This window comes from Mycteria americana, chromosome 4, assembly GCF_035582795.1.
Source record: "Mycteria americana isolate JAX WOST 10 ecotype Jacksonville Zoo and Gardens chromosome 4, USCA_MyAme_1.0, whole genome shotgun sequence".
Taxonomy (NCBI): domain Eukaryota; kingdom Metazoa; phylum Chordata; class Aves; order Ciconiiformes; family Ciconiidae; genus Mycteria; species Mycteria americana.
Genome location: NC_134368.1, coordinates 58,743,967 through 58,761,231, shown reverse-complemented (window position 1 = coordinate 58,761,231; position 17,265 = coordinate 58,743,967). Strand labels below are relative to the sequence as shown.

Here is a 17,265-nt window from a genome sequence, read left to right as displayed (position 1 = left end):
CAAAAGAAATGGTTGGTTTTTGAAAAGTGTATGTGGTATACTGGTCTTCAAGCAGGGGTTCAAACCCTGTGTTTATTGCCAAGTACAATAATGAATATATAATAAAAAGCACAAACAACCTTGATTATAGAAAAGCAAGAAATGCTTCTCTGGTACTTGTCTTCAGTGAAGCTGTAGTTCAGCCTTGTTTAACGTGAATGCATTATTTGTTAACCTGTCAGACTAGCTTTGTTCAGAAAAGCTGATGATGGTTTTAAATGCCTAAAAGCTTATCAGACCAGCTTTGGATACGTGGCCTTTATCATCTTAGAATGTGTTTTGTTCAGAATAGGTCTAGTCCTGGCTTTATTTGCATAAGATACCTGGCTTTATTTATATAAGAACTGTGTGTGGGCAAACTAGTTTCTTAGGACAATGACTCCTATTATGCCTACTGTGCATACTAATTTAAGTATTTCAACAGATTTTTCTTGCTCTTGGACATGTTCCTGTACACTTTGATTATAGAATGTGGTTTCCTTCCCATAGAAGCAAAATATAATACTAGTGAACTATGTAAAATTTTGTGTTCTGATTTACAAACTTAGCTGTATACATTTGGCTTGGATATTTAAAAAGTGGTTTCAATGCTAGAAAAGTTGAAACACAGAATTCGTTTATAACGTGATCCTATGTCATTTGCTATAAATCTGATGTTTTGCTTAGAAACTTCCAAAATGATATTTATTGTCTTTGGACAATTTACAACAAACCCGTATTCCTTTTTTATATCTGTGGTTTAGCACCATGGCTAAGAATTTTATTATAATAGATTGTCCCTCAGCGAAGTTCCCAGGAATTAATGAAGGGGATAAACACTTAAGTTTTTACCCTCAAATCTCTATTTGGTATGTATGTGAAGAGCTGTTGAGAAATTTAAGATGTTTTTGTCCATCTTTTTGACAGTATTTATAATGATATTCCACTCTATTTTTTCTTCTGAATTCTATCATCTTTAGTCTCTGAGCTGAAGTAAGAGATGAGATGCAAGTCTGATGGGGCATAAACTGGGTGTAAGTTCCATGGGAGAAAACTCAGAAGACTGCAGTTGTCTGAAACAACGTCTTCTAAAATTTTATTCATCCAGGGGCCTTCAATTTTTGATACAAACATTGCCATGGCTTTCCAAACATTGTCTCATTACTTTATCACTGAGAAGTAGGAAAATAAACTGGAAGCAAACCAGGTCCAGCCAGCTTTTTATTGATTGCTCAGTGACAGAAGGAGACTTTTTTTAGGAGCTTTTAAAATTCTTTAATGAGGAATGTGCCCTTTTTATGTGTTTTACAATCATTTTTGTAAATAGATTGATTTAAGTATTTATGCTTATTATCTGCTTAATAATGAACTTTTTTAGGTGTACTTATGTTTCTACCTCTGTAGTTGCATCCATTTTTCTAATTCTTTCAGCTCTGGCATATGCCTGCATGTCTGCTTTTATCCCCAAGTATTTGTATAACTTCTTTCTGAAGGATAATTCTCATGTTATTCAAGGTAAGTAAATCTTTTTTTTTTTTTTTTGGTTCTAAGAGAAGTATAATTATTTCTGGATATATAAATACATTTTTTTAAAGTGGTTGTAAAATTGGAACACAATTAGAATCATACTGTAGAAATACCCACATATTTCTTTCAAAAGCTTTATTTTAGATAAATAAGAACAACAGCTGTGCAAGAAAAATAGGAACAAAATAAGTAGATAAAGATTCAGGCAGGAGAAAAAAAACCAACAAAACCACACAAAAAAAAAAACCCAAACCAAAAAATGTTCTGTGTAATATCCAAGGTAAGAGTCAGTTGATCATGCAACATTGTAAAATGAGGAAGTAGTCTTTCCAGTGTTAGATTGTAAAGACCTGCCCTTCAGGTGATCAAAAATCATACTGGAGCTATTTTGACAATGAGGGAAAATGAAGAGGAACAGTACAAACTAGGGGCTCCTCAGAAAATGGAAGTTATGGTATTCAGAGAGTTAGGGATTTGAGGGGAATTTCTTACTGAACAGAAAATAATGTCATTCAATACAGAACAGGAGTTGGAGAATCCTGAGGAATAATGTTTCATAGTTCAGTCTTCAACAACTGTATAGGTAACTCAGAGAAATTAAAAAAATAGCTAGGAGGTAAATGTCTGTTCTACTTGAAAATTAATTGTAAATTTCATGGAAACACAAAGAAGGAATTGCCTAGACCCAGAAAGCCACCTTGGCACAGTCTGTGTTGGAAAGATAATTTGTCTTGCAGACAGTTTTTAAAAAACAAAAGAAGCTGTTTGAAAAGCCGTCAGTAGTTTATAAAAGCAGGTGGTAATGAATGTTTTTTAATTGAAGCAGTTATGAGTGTTTATTGAATCCTCGGTTTCAGCATGGCTTGCTGTCCTTGTATTTCTTTTAAAGAAGTTCTTTTGTATATAACTTGTGAAACTCCTCAACTTAGAAATGGTGTCTGTCATTTTTTGTCTTCAAAAAAATGAAATTAAGAACTGAACAACAAAAAATAATTAGACATAAAAGCAGTTACGTATTGGATAATAGGGAGAGAGCTAACATAAGGAGAGAACACAGTGGTTAGGAGAGTTTACGTATGAAAGACAATGGGTAAGAGGTGTTATGAACTGAATATGTAAAATAATAGTTTGGAAGAACTATTCAGGAGAACTTGTTTGCATCCTTTTGTCTGCAAAGGAAGAGTGCTTGCTGGGGAAAAAAAGGGGCAGTAAAGGTCTAAAGATGAAAAGAGTAAGTATATTATATCAGATGCTCCTGTGGAGACAGCTGCTTTAGACTTCAGGATTAATAGCTTGGTAAAGACTTTTCTCAAGGGGGTATAGTCTTCCATAAAATAATACTTTTGCTCTCTAGAGCTCCCTGATGTTACTCCTAAGGGGCTTTACAAAAATACGTACCAGCCAAAGTTAGAAATATAGGTCAGTAGGATTCTGTGAACCAAAATAGTGTAGGCGTTCCTGAGTTCCTGTGCAACATCTGGCATCATCAAGGACTCGGGGAGACAGGACCTTTTAGGATTCTTTCAGTATTCTGGTTTAATCCTTTCTGGGATCGTATGTCAAATACCAATGTGTAAATACAGGTTTAAAGAAAAATTCCATATAATTTCCCTGCTTTATTGGCTTGGAAGAAAGTGTTAAGAATGTGTGATTTAACTGCCTACTGCAATTTTAGCTGCTTAGCTTCTTTGTATCTTCCATGTAGGGGTGGATGGGAGGAATCTTTTGAAATGCAGAGTTCAATATACCTTATTTCTGAGCTTGTACTATGCAATGAAGACAGATGTTTTTTCTAAGCTTATCAGATGTATTTCCTTACATGAAATAGGAAGCAAGAGCAGTTAAAGGGGTTTGGGTATGGAATGTCCAATTATGTAAAGCAGAAATTCATATAATAAAATTCCAACCAACAGCAATTGGCTGGACCTAAGCGATACATTTTCGTGAAGATTTGTGTGTTTTCAATAGACCCTTAATTAACCATGTAATCCCACACAGTAATTGTATTTCATGAGACTGGGTCGTCAAATAAAGATGTTATTTATCAACCTGTAGTATATCTGTAGAGAACCATCATGGGCACGCATCTTCATTTTTTAAATAAATGTGCTTCAGGGAAGCTAATCGTGAAATTGTTTTTATCAGCATACGGCTGAATGTTTAAGGTTACTGGTCTGCTAAACGTGACTTGTGATTACTGGCTGTTTTGATGCAATAAACCTGATGTAAGATGCTCCTTAGAGATACACTTTTAAAAATTATTTTCATGTAGTGTGGTATGAATTTAAGGCATGGATTCAGTTATCCCCCTAACCTGTATGCATGTGAATAAGAATAACTTTGGCTTGAAACTGAGAGAACGTGCAGTCTGGTCTTGGTGACACAAAACTCGGCATGGGTCTGTTTACCCACTAAACTCCCCAGCTGAGTGCTGCCAAGGCATCTGTGGCACAATAGAGGTGCAGTATCAGAGGTGAGAGGCTGGCGCTCCTAAGATGCTAGAAACCTCCTAAGAGGTTTAGCGTGCTGTGGCTTCGTCTTTGCAGCTTGAAGCAAAAGTTGCGAAATTCTGAAGCAGGCTCAAGAGGTCTTATTTTTTATTGCAACTTACCTTGGAGAATTAGGCATCCTTTCAAGTATAATTTGCAGTAGGACTGTGGTTTGTTTCCGTTGTGTTCTTACAGTGAGAGCATTTTTTATCAGTCCTCCTGAGGCAGAATCAGCTTTTAAAATTTCTAGTCCAAATAGAATTATTTTACAGAGTGATCGTTCTTAATTTGCTGGCTTAACCTGAGAGGAGCTAACTTGAGTGCACTTAATCAAGATTGAAGTAAGATAGGAGTCTGTAAACAACTGAATGTTTAGACCCACTTCTATTCTTAAATGAAGGTGTCTATGTGTGGAATTATCCCGGCAAAGCCACTTCTGTGCTTTTTAGCAGTGGAATTGGAATTTAATTTTGCCACTTCAGGGGTGAAGACAAACTGAGTAATAGGGAGTCATTTGCTCTCCCCAGGAGAGACAGCAGTAGGCATCTAGTCTTTACAATAGCCTTTAAAGGAAGCAATGGCAACCTTGGATGGCTGAGTTGTGGAGCTGTGTGGATGGACTTGGTGTTTGGGGCTTATATTCGGGGAGAGTAGTCTGTGAAGCATTGAGATGTCAGCATGCTCTGATCTGGGAGCCGGGTTCACATTCTCTGTCTCTTTTTCCTCCCCTCAACTAGCTGTCTGGGCTGTAGTTACTCTCTTCTTGGGAGTATGGAGGAAAAGGAATTGCCATCTGTTAGGAAGTTGCAATGTTTTTGCCTCTTCATCTTCCTTCTAACAATGCATATGACAGTGTGGACAAAATTGGGAGAGGGGCAGAACAGAGATAGAGAGAGAAATCTGTCAGTGTCTGTGTTCTGCTGTCTGCTTCTATTCCAATTAAAAGCAAGTGTTATTTAGACAACTTAATGAAATTGTAGCCATCAGCCTAATGTGCCATGCTGAAGATGTAATAAATTCTATCTTTTACAATAAGTATTTCTCCTTATCTGTTCCAAAAAATACAAATTAAGATGCTACTGAACATGGAGATGGTAACCTTAAAGCCCCATTGCCTTAAAACCTCAACTTCTGGATTACAAAATTTAACTTTGTAGAAAAGAAACCACACAGAATATAATTTAAAGTGTATAAACTTTGTGTATCACTAGAACAGTTTGGCTCTTAAAAATCCTTGGAACAGTCTTGTTCTAATTTGCTTCCATCAATATCTTGTGGCTCATACTCATACTGAAGAGTCTTTAACTTTGCATGTTGAACATGCATCACAACCCAAGTATGAACCAAGTAAACTATTGTTGAAAATCCAAATTGAGAAGTACTAAGGAAGAGAAATGAAACCTTTCTTCCTCTGTATTGAATATAATGGTGACAAGGAGGACAGTAGTGGTATTCACTTGCTGTTTTATTGTAGGTTTTTAAAAAAAAAAAAAAAAAAAAAATAGTGTTCTTCCTTTTCTACAGCTCTTTTGTGAGCTATCTGCATGTGGTGCCTTGTGGTTTTGATGAAGGTCTTGAATTTGCTTGTCGTTTCAGAATACCTGACGGTGTTTTCCCAGATGATTGCATTCCATGATCCAGAGCTGAGTAACCACCTTAATGAAATTGGTTTTATTCCAGATGTAAGTGCTAAGGGTTCTTTTAAGTATTGTTCAAAGGAAATAAGAAATGGAAAATGAGGGCAACTAGGATGAGATGCCTTTCCAGACTGTTTCAATAGCAGTTTGACATAAGTGAAACTTGCATATTAATGAACCTTTCTGAGTATGCTGATAAAATGGTAAAGTTTTGATTGTTGTTTTACATACCTCAGTCCTTCCCATTCTGTTGGCATGGTAAATACAATAAAAATACTGCTAGACAGTTATTATAACTTACAGATTCATCTTAAAAGATGTATATAATTTTAGAGTATGGATTAATATGTAAAAATTAATGTGGCCATAAATGAGTAACAGCAAAATTTTTGCAATTTAATTAAATGCTGTTGGTTAACACAGAAGACACATCAATTTGCAAGTAATACAAAAAATATGCGCAGGTGATGGTTAATCTGTATATGTCAGACCTCGGAAAATACTTAGCAGTCATTTGTTGGAGTCTATCGGAAACATTGGACAAGTGCATAACTTGTGTCTAAGTTTTATGCTTTCATTGGAAGAAGTTTGTAAGATGGAGGAAAATGAAAGCTGAGAACACAGCCAAAATGTAGTAGAGAGGAAGGGGTATGTTGGAAAAGGCAAAACAAGGCTGCCTTTAGAGCCTCACTTTTAGCTATCACTGTAAATAGTGAAGCTTTCCTCCTTTGTTTAGAGAGGCGCGTATAGTCTAGAAAGCCAAGACAATACTCTATAAAAATGTTTGTCTGCCTACTATAGCATTCTTGAAGTTTATGGCTGATGTTTCTGAAAAGTAGATTTAGGCAAGGCTGTAGAGAGAACATTGTTAATTGATACCATCTATATCATATATTTGACATTTAGAAATTTGGTAATTACAAGTTGGTCATAAGAACAGATGATGACTGAGAGGTCAAAATGGAAGGAGGAAACTGAAGTCAGGAGATGTTGATGTAGAAATATAAATTTCATAAACAAGAAATTTGTATGCATTTCTTCTATAAGCAATATAAAGCTTATTTTATCAGAAAAGCCTTATGCTTATTAGGAAATGCTTTAAGTTGAAGCAGCAAGGCCAAGCCTCTGAAAGTCATTTGTTGTACACAATTCCTGGGTGAATTTGTGTGTCTTTGGGACTGGCAGATACTCATTATCACTGTTTACAGAGATTATAATGGAAAAGCAAACATATGCTTTCATTTGTAGAGGTGTTTTTAATGTAATAATGTTGTTTATAAATGATGCAAATTTGAAAGGTACTGTGGCATAAAATGAGCAGAAGAGGAAGCTAGTGTATTGCATTATAAACAGAGATGTTTGAGAAGGCCACATGTATTGCTGATGACCCACATCTGAAGAGGGCAAGTGAGAGGAAGATGAAGGGAAGAACATTCATCTGTAGAAAGCCCAAATGTTTGGGGGGGATAAAGGGCATGGGTAACAGCAACGTTTAAGTTCCTGAGGGAGAATCAATTTTGCAGCATCACTATGTAAATGTACTTTATATTTATTTGTTAAAGGCTGTAGAAGACCAAAGCAATTCCTCTGTGTATTTTGTCCAGGATACTAGTTCCCACTGAAGAGGTAGAGATGTAATTTCCCTGACCATCTTACAGGTCCCCGTTTCTGCTACTAACCTACATGAGAACTCTGTAGCAACCCATCTTGAGTGTTAGCTGGTCTTTCAGCAGCTCCTAGTGTCTGCTTATACAGTTATAATTCTCCACTGAAAACTTTCAAGCTGCAAGTCAGATGGAATAGTTTAAATCACCTCTTTTGTTATATTTTAGTTTTTGTGTTGTGCTAGTCATTGGACAGCACATAGTCAAATGTGAGCCTTGTCTCTAAGAGTTACAGTCTAGAGATGATTAGGTAATGCAGTAAATAATTACAAACCAGAGGTATATTTTTTTTAAAAAAAAACAACCTTGCATTGAATACAAATGCCAGTTCTAAAATTAACACTAACCTCTGAAGGAGGTTGTCCATTCTAAATTGTCTTTTATATATATATATATATATATATATATATATAAAAGTTGTTCTGCCTTTTAGATTAGTGAGAGAAGTTATTTTTGTACCTGTAACAAGATAGCACAGGATCCATCAAGGTGAAGGATATGCACTGTAGTAATGAGATCTGAACCAGACTTTCGTGCTTGAGTACTAATCCTATCAAAGTAAACCCTGATTAATCTTTCATCATTGAAACACAGGCTCTGCTGCAGGAAAGATTGTGTTTCCTGGCACCCTTCCCATTTGCTTCGGATCACGTAACTCTCAGAATATTGAACACTGCTGAAGCTTGAACAGTTGTGAATATTGTTAGCTGATGTGGTTCCTGGATTAAGTACATTGCTGTGGCTATGTGATTTACATGTAAATAGAGGGATATATATGGTGAATCTTACGGTTCTTTGCTCACTCTTCCAGAGTTTATAATCTCCCCCACCCTATATAATGCTTTATAGCACGTTCTATATTTTACTGAATAATTCTGACATCAACAGCAGACCGTTTTGAACTGAAGAATAACAAGTGTGCTACATTACTAAAAGGGTAACTATAGCCATAAATTATTCTAAAGAGCTTTCAGCTGCAAATTATGGAAGGTAGACACAGTTGTCAGCTGGCCATTAACAGAGATGACAAAGTCTAGCTGCAGTTACTTAATATCATTGTGCTGGAACTGCTATCATAGGTAGGTACCTTAGCTTGGTTTTGGCAATATGCAGGAGGTGTCGGTAATAGGGCTTCATCTAACTGAGAATTAAAAATCCTGCGATTGAAGTACTTTATCTCTGTTTGTTCTGTTACAGTATTACCTAGTGGTGAATCTGGGGGAGAGGTTTCTTGCTGGTATTTTTATCTTGTGAGGAAAGTGATCATTCTTCAAGTTTTGTTTGTGTAGGTGCATATGGGTGGGTAGAATCTAATATTAAAAATTGGGCTCAATCTGCATTCTCTTTGCATCCCCAGTCATCAAAACATTTTTGCATCTTTCTGTAGCATTTAAATATATGATTAATTGTGTAGGCACCATATAGGCTTGAAGCTAAGTACGTGTGTATGTATTTCAAAGACAGAACATGAAGGTGCAAGATCAGGGTTTTATAGAATAGTCTATTTCAGTTGGAAGGGACCTACAACGATCATCTAGTCCAACTGCCTGACCAAGTCAGGGCTGACCAAGTTAAAGCATGTTGTTAAGGGCATTGTCCAAATGCCTCTTAAACACTGACAGGCTTGGGGCATCGATCACTTCTCCAGGAAGCCTGCGCCAGGGCCTGACCACCCTCCGGGTAAAGAAATGCTTCCTAATGTCCAGTCTAAACCTCCCCTGGCGCAGCTTTGAACCATTCCCACACATCCTATCACTGGATATCAGGGAGAAGAGCTCAGCACCTGCCTCTCCACTTCCCCTCCTCAGGAAGCTGTAGAGAGCAAAAAAAATTTTTTTCTTAACAAATGAAAATTAAAACAAAAAGCAGCAGTTGGGAGGCAGCCTTGCTAGGACAACTCAGCAAAATAAAATTCTGGTTTATTGTTGGATAACATTGTTTCACACATACATCAAACAGGCCAAAAAAAAAAGAAAAAAAAAACAGTAACTTCATAGACAGAAAAAAAAAGAAAAGAAAAAAACCTTTTTATCTTCGGCCTTGCCACCTCATACAAACCATGATCTATGGTACAGCTAAAGTACATACACAAAAAAGGTACTAGAAAGCTCACAATAAGATTGTAAAATATTTTTTTTGCATTTTTGTCATTTGTTTGTTTAATTTTTTTATAAGGTTTTGGTTTATTCTCCTTTGAGATAATTATTTGGGCCTGGTCACAGTACAAGTAAAGTCAGAGATGGGTAACGAGAGATATACATGTCAAAGCCCCCCTTTTGGTCAATCCAAGATCACTTAAAAATGGCGGACCTCCTAATAATATGTACAAAACTATAAAATGTAAATAAAAAAATACAAACAAATTCTCCTTTAAAGTACTTTTAAGAAAGAAAGCAGGACCTTGAAGTTTTGGTGGTTGGGGGGGGCAGGTCTGTGGGGGAAGGGAGGTCGTTCTCCCTCCACTAATAGGCGACTCATTTTGGATGTTTGTTGAGTGGCATCGCCGTGATGGGGGGCCAAGGCCAGGGTTCAGTCTACTTGGTGAGGATGACCAGGGAGGAAGGGGGGGGTCCCCCAAGGGTGAAGAGGATTCCTTTTAGCTGAGGGTCATACCTTTCTGTGTAGCTGTGTCAAATGGTCTTTTAGTTTAGTAAGGTTGGAAAGAAAGATTGGATTACTTAACAGATCTTCAATATCTGGGATTGTTACTGGACAATTCAATAAGAAAATAAATATATGATACCTTTTCCGAATCCTTTCTGTTGTCATTTAAGCTAGTGCCTGCCTAAAGTGTGTAGAAAGCAGGTTAGCATGGCAGACAAACTATCTCACAACTGTCTGTTGCAGGGTTTTTAGCATCTTCTCCTGAAGCAAATGAGCTACTCACTGTTGGAGGTAGAATACTTACCTACGTTGCCATTGACTGTGGTAGTTCCTGTATTCCTGTAAGTGTGACTTCAGCTTTGAGAAGGAAAGGCTCCAACATAAAAAAGTCTTGAACACTGAAAATAGTGTGAAACGTGCTATAGCATAGGTTTTTTTGTTATCCATCTATAAATTATTTTTATAATGGTGAAGACATGACAGTTTACCAGTTTAAAATAACACACTGCATTGAATGACAGATGGTCAGGTGACGATTCTTCTATAAAAGATTGCAAGAATAATGATTACTCCTATTGTGTTTGTTGTCTTTAAAACTATAGGCATTTAACCTTGATCTCAGCTCTAATTCTCTGAGGTGTGGAGGGTGAACTTTCTTAGAGCTTTTTAATTTTCTTAGAGGTTTTTGGTAAACCTAAGTGTTACATACATGCATAACGAACAAGAAGGTGTGAAGAATGTTGGCATTTTTGATGTTTTGAAAGCTCAAACCTTCAATTTTAAATAATTCAATTTCATTATCCTGCAACCAGCTGCATAGCTTCACTGTAGCTGCCTTTATGGTGCACCTGGTTCATAAGGTGCACCTGGATCATACAGGGCAGACACTTTATTCTTAGAGACTTTTCACAGAGCAAGAAGATTGTGTATGCCTTTTAATACTCCCTCCCATCCCCACCAACAATTGTTAAAACTCATTTTCACCTTGCTATTCCTTCTAAAATATCTTTAGAATCAAAATCCCCTGAGCCTAAATATCTTTAAAACTATTGTCTTTACAACTGAAACCTCAATCTTCTGTAGACACAAGTGTGTAACGCTCTCATCTTCCAGAGGAATAGTCAAATAATAAAACAATCCAGACAGTAATAACAGGCAATAACAAAATCCTCATGGAAAAGGCTTTCATCAAGATTTGAGCCAATATCTCTAAAAGCTCTGAATGTCTAATGGGAGATGCACTCTTCTCAAAATATGCCCACCTAACTGTGGGCAAGTAAATGTCTCCACCCCATTGAAAAACAATGAACTTCATCTCCAAGGTCAGGTACTGAGCAGAATTTGTCATAGCAGAGCACTGTTGGAGAGGAAGCTTCAGCTAGGGATAATGGGGAGATGGAGAATGAAACCAAGTCTAAGGACAAGAGATTTCAATTGTAACTAAAAAAACCTGTGGATTTATTCAGATGCTTTGAACAGGAACTGATGTTAGGGGACTGCTGTGTTCTTCATACATAAGAAATGTCCAAGTCCTTACTTAAAAGCACAAAAGAGCTTTATTTTATTAGCAAAGCAAAATGATAATTATGGTGTTGCTGATCTCAAGCTTACCCTAAAAAATGAAGTATTGGTTTTACAGGCTCTTACTTTAATGTGACTTACTCTCAGGCTGTTCCAGCAGTTCAAACGCTATTTTGATTAAAGATTATGTATGCTTCCCAGCTACAGAGAGGTAAGCGTCAATGAAAAACACAACCCCGTTATGTTTCAGGGTTCATTAGTGAGGGGTTGAAAACCTCTTTAACAGCAGCTTGTTAGTACAGAAGCATGGCAGAATGCTGTTCCAGGCAGTGCTTGCTAGAGGGCACTATTTACTAATAGTATGTTAAAAGTGCAGTCATTTCACTATAAATATTTGGTAGCCTATTTATTTGAGGACTTCAAGTCAGTGCAGTTCTTTTTTTCTGTGTTTTTCAATATGACTTGCATGGTGGAATAATACCACCAGTGTTGTGGCTTTTCTTTGCTTGCTTATTAATAGTAATCATAACCTCTTCAGGTTTACAGAGATCTCCTTGTCTTAGAACATTATATTTATGAAAATCAGGGGGGAAAATCCCTTCAATAAGAACTTGCCTGATACCTTCTACTTTAATAGTTTGACCTACTTTTCAGGACACTGTTGATAGGTTTGGTGAGGATGGTTTAGAGCAAAGCGGTGCTTTGCCTTCTGGTTACCTTTTAATAATCTGTTTAATATTTCAAATTTTGTGTATTTTCTTGTATATTTCTGTGTAGATGCATACAAAATAGAGGTGTTTGTGAAATTAGGAGAAAGTGTGGATCTGCTTTGGTAAAACATTTTAATCAAATATACAAAAAGGAGGAAATAATTGCTTTTAAATACCAAGGAAGTAATGTAGTTCAAAATGATGGCTACAAAATATGTACCTTCAAGCAAAGAGGAGCCTCAGGCTATTAGGAATACTTGTTTTCTTACTGCATGGAAAGCAAGATATCGCATAAGCAGGTAAACGGGTATTAGCTGATCACAATGACTGTAGGGGATATTTCAGGGAACAGGGTATGTTACTATTCAGTAGAGAGCCATCTATTGAAGGCATGACAGATATACTTGGGGAAATAGTGTGAAAATATTATCAGATGAAAATGGTGATAGAAATGGATTTGTTTTGGTTTTTGAACCCTTAAAACCAATTGGCGGGTTGGAGGCCAAGCTTTATAAAAACCTCCTGAGTATTGAAAGTGGTGAACAATCTGGTCATCACAGCTTTTTTAGTTTTATGGACAGTGTGGTTCAGATACTATGTAGGAATAAGATGTAGGAATAAAATTGAGAGCGCTGTGCTAAAGAGCTTTTCAGCAAATGTGTGCATCATTTAATCAGTGCCATAACCCAGTTAAGAGTTTATGGAATAAGTAGTAATTTATTAACATAATATCGATTATGCTTTCTGCTTCTCATTTGCTTACTTCCACAGAAAGCTTAATAGGAGGACTAATTTGCACTTTTTATGAGCTAAAAAGTAATATATTAAGCTTTATGTCTAACTGTAAATCTTCAGAAGTGGAAAACAGAGCACATGATCTATGCAACTGAGTAAAATTTAACAATGGCCATCTCGCTCTTGCATTCCTAATTCGTGGGGACTTTCTGTGCAATTCGATTTTTCATAAAAATAGATTCTGTTGCCTTCCACACGCTAAATACTTCAGTGAAAATTGAGAAACTCTTAAGGTGTCATAAATGCTTAGCTCTTCTAATGCATAGTGAATTTTTTCTATGTGATGTCATGAGTATGAAAGTTTACAGAAACTAAAGGTTTTCTGTAGCTATTGCAGCAGCACAAGTTCCTAGTCTCATAGTAGTATAAGTGCTGAAGCAGCCTCAAATTCTTAAGATGACGCCTGCCTTTAAAGGTCACAGTAGAACAACATAAATGCTTAAGGTGTTAGTAACTGACACTATGCTTTTGAGAATGAAATAATTCATATTGCCTTTCACTGACAAGCATACACTTTAATAGATACCAACATAGGAGAAAAAGGTAGATATGGTTAATTTTTCTATTGGAAATTGTGATTTGCACTTTTAATTATTTATATAGAACCAGGTTTTTTTCCATACTCAAAAAGATAAATTGAATCAAGTTGTTTTATGCTTGTTCAGGCATCCTTTGCTAATTTTTACTTAGCAGTATATATGTGTAAGGTGAGAACTGTGATGGTTTAATAGAGCAGGTTTTTGAGTTCTTTAAGACTTTGGGGTTATTTTTTGCAAATGTAAGCCTGCTGAGGGTGGTGGTTGGTTTTGTTGTTGTTTTCAATACAGTATCACAAACCAGTAATTTGAAAGAGATGAGAATGGGGGCCTGGGGGAGGAAAAAGCTTCTCTGAGGGGCTGAAAGTTGTGTGATAAGTAGTTCTGCCTCTGCAGTTATTTCCCATTTTAAATACATTCATGCCAAGCTAGGCAATTTTTAATGTGGTAGGCAGTTGTCACAAACAACTTTCTCTTAATAAAACACTCTTTTTTTTTTTTTGTTCTCTTCCCCTGCACCACCACCTTTTGCAGCTTTATGCTATTCCTTGGTTTCTTACAATGTTTACACGTGAGTATGCATTCTTTTTCTCTGATTAAATGTTCTTGTATTTCTTAAGCATAATTTTTCTCACTTTTTCAGCTAAAGCCTTCTTAATTGATGTGATGTGTCTATCATTTAGTAGGTCGCTTGTCATTTGCAAGGATGTGTTGTGATTTGAGTCTCAACAGTGCCTGTCACATACTTTCTGCCCTGATTTAACAATAATTAGCTTTTTTTTTTAAGTATTATATGAAATTTGAACTGGATTATTTTACACATGCAGTACTTAGGGAGTGCGCAGAGGAAGCTGTTATCTACTGGAAAACGATATAATAATAGTTGAAAAGAAAAACAAAACCAAACCTCACCACCTTCCCCTGCCCTCAGCCAGATAATGTAAAAAAGAAAGTAGCTTTGTTTTTGAAGGCCAACAAAACAAGCTTTTTTATTGCTTTTTGACACATTGTTATTCTACTAGCACTAGTTTACTATGATATTTGTGCATGGATGTTAGGAACAAAAAGAACTTCATAACTTGGTGAGCTTTTAATGAAAGAAGACAAAGTTAATAAAGCAAGTTTACAAAGCAATTCAAAATCTTCTTTCCTCAAAGGTCTCTGTGACTTTTTTCATTTCATGTCAACGTTGGCAGCCTTTGAATTTAAAAAAAAAAAAAAAAAAAAGTGGCAGGATGAAAAGAGCTGATCGATTATTTCTCTGATGAAATATCAAAGAATTTAATGTGAAATTCTTGATTGCAATTTCTAAAGATCTCGACTGTAAACCACTGGTTCTTGCAGTTGTCCATTCTTCGAAAACTTTCATGAGAATCACCACCTTTGGAAAACCAAGGAGATGGTTTCCTTGGCAATGAATTGCAATAAAATGTTAGAACCATTTAGTTGAAGGATAGCTTATTTTACGAGAGACACCTTCAGCTTTATATATAAAATGTTGCTATTTTTAACATGCCTTTCTTCTTGTCTTTCCTTTACTCTGCCAATTTTTGGTCTATTCTACTCATTTGCTTGTCTAATTTTAAGTAGAGCTTATTGACTAGCTTATTAATGTCTTCGTACTATTGGAAAAACTGATATGCATGTCCTAATGCATAATTGTACCGTACCAAAAGAAAAATAAATTGCCTAATTTCGTGTGTTTGAAGTCTGAAAACTTGCACATTTCTAAGTATTTCATAATGAAAGAAGACACTGATGACTCCCAGAATAATCAAACTGCATATGAAGACAAACCTCTTTCTAAACAGGTTGAGTCCTTTCTGCTCCTGCATAAAAAGAAATAACCCTAAGGTGGGAGAGGAAAAAAGTATGTAGGCAACTCCTTAAGAGTGTGCATGTGTGTATATGTTTTTATCAACTTCTGTGGTTATAGCTTTTTTTATTGTGCTTGTTCATCATGCAGATGTCTTTCCTTTGCACAAAATTTTTCACTTGTGGGATACGTTACTGCTTGGAAATTCCTCCTTCCCGTTCTGTATCGGAGTTGCAATACTTCAACAACTGAGGGATCGTCTTCTGGCTAATGGATTCAATGAATGCATTCTCCTTTTTTCAGACTTGCCAGGTACAGGAAAAAACTATTTCTGCTCTCTTCCTCTGAATTCCCAGTGTGTTGCTGAAGAAAGTACGTGCTTTCACGTGAATATATATTACAAATCTTACATGTGTTTTGAAATTATGGTAGATTTAGGCAAACTCACTGTCAGAGTCTGTAGGTCTTAACTAGAGCTTGATGAACTTAGTAGAAGTCTTTTTGCTGTTATCAGCAAGAATTGGGTGAGCTTGTTATTATTTCCAGGTGAAGGTTGGAGTACTTTCTTACGAAATTTAGAACAAATTTAAATAATTCGTAAGCGACTGTTTTTAGACATGCCACGTATAGAAACAATCCAGTTGGTAGGGAATTCTTAGTGAAAAAAATTTAGTGCTGTTCTGAACAGTGCTTTTCCACTTTGATGCTGGTACTAGCCTGTTTTCCTTTCAAAATAATTAAACTTTTGCTATGGAAGCAATTAATGTAAAAGGATTAGGGAATGCAGTATAGAAGCTATGGGAATTGCTCTGTGTTAAATCAGTTTCCATTTGAAATGTAAGGCTTTCAAAAGAACCCTCAAAATCGGATCAGAGGCTGCATGATCTTTGTGCAGAAGTTCTGTCATCTTGTTCAGTGGGAGGTGGTTGACCTATCCATACAAGCAAGTGTTGCATCTTTTAAAAAAAAAAAAAAAAAAAAAAGAAATAAAATTGCAGTTAACCATGAAGTTTGGGTCTTATTTCTGAGTAAGTTTCTAGTGAGACAGTAGAAATCATTTGAACTGAGTAAGCCCTGTTAACTGAAAGATGTGTTTCCATTTGTGATGGACTAATATTTACATAATGCATGAACTGGAAGGCTACTGCACCCAGAACATACTTATGTTCTTGTATTAATTCACTCTCTCCAACCCAAGATCTTACTAACATAATATAGGTCTTGGTTAAGAGGTGACACTGTTTTAATTGTGTGGCCTTTCTTAAGATAACTTTAACTTTTGGCTAATTCCTGGGCTAATTATAGGTTTAGTGGGCTCTGTTCAAACACCATGTGTGCAATTCAGTAATTCATAATTCATTTAAACAGAAGTCATTCCTTTTCAGAAGAAACTGAGATAATCAAGTTTGGAAGAGCATTTAAGTTTAAAAGCTCTTGTTAAGTGTGGCGGTCTCCACAACTGCAGAGTTTACAGAAGTTAGCAGTAGTCTAGGATATGGCAGCAAGCAGGCTGAGGCTAAGTTCATAGTTGCATAAATCAGTCTCTCAGAAGTTCAGTGAGTCCTCACAGATGAAGCTCTGTGATTTCTGTAAATATTATTGTCACAAATTCTGTCTCTCACTGTATGCCCTTGAACATGTGTCCGGATTTGAAAATTTTGCTTTTCTGCTGCCTTTCAGTTTAGTATATACTATGCAATTGCTACTGTATTTTCCAATTTATAAGAAATTTAATTAGGCCGTTCCTTATGGTGTGGATTTTTTCATTTTCAGTCTATATGCTTAGTCATTTCAAATGCCCTTATTAAATTTAACTGGATATCTTCAGATGGTCTGAAAGGCGAGTGCTAAACTAAAAGATTGTGTGTCTCCCCCTTCCCTCCTCCCTCATCTATTAGCTGTATGTCTTAGTTAAATATAGATTCATTAATATTTAACTTATTTTCTT

At 36.2% G+C, this 17,265-nt stretch overlaps 1 protein-coding gene across 1 annotated transcript in view; it reads left to right on the top strand.

The window, feature by feature from the left end:
- The window catches only part of TBCK (TBC1 domain containing kinase), a 118,824-nt gene that overhangs the window by 49,729 nt on the left and 51,830 nt on the right, over positions 1-17,265 (top strand). Inside the window, exons 20-23 of the mRNA XM_075500682.1 lie at positions 1,450-1,533; positions 5,631-5,716; positions 14,036-14,072; positions 15,468-15,629. Coding sequence (XP_075356797.1) covers positions 1,450-1,533; positions 5,631-5,716; positions 14,036-14,072; positions 15,468-15,629 — 369 coding nt within the window. The remainder of the gene's footprint in view (positions 1-1,449; positions 1,534-5,630; positions 5,717-14,035; positions 14,073-15,467; positions 15,630-17,265) is intronic.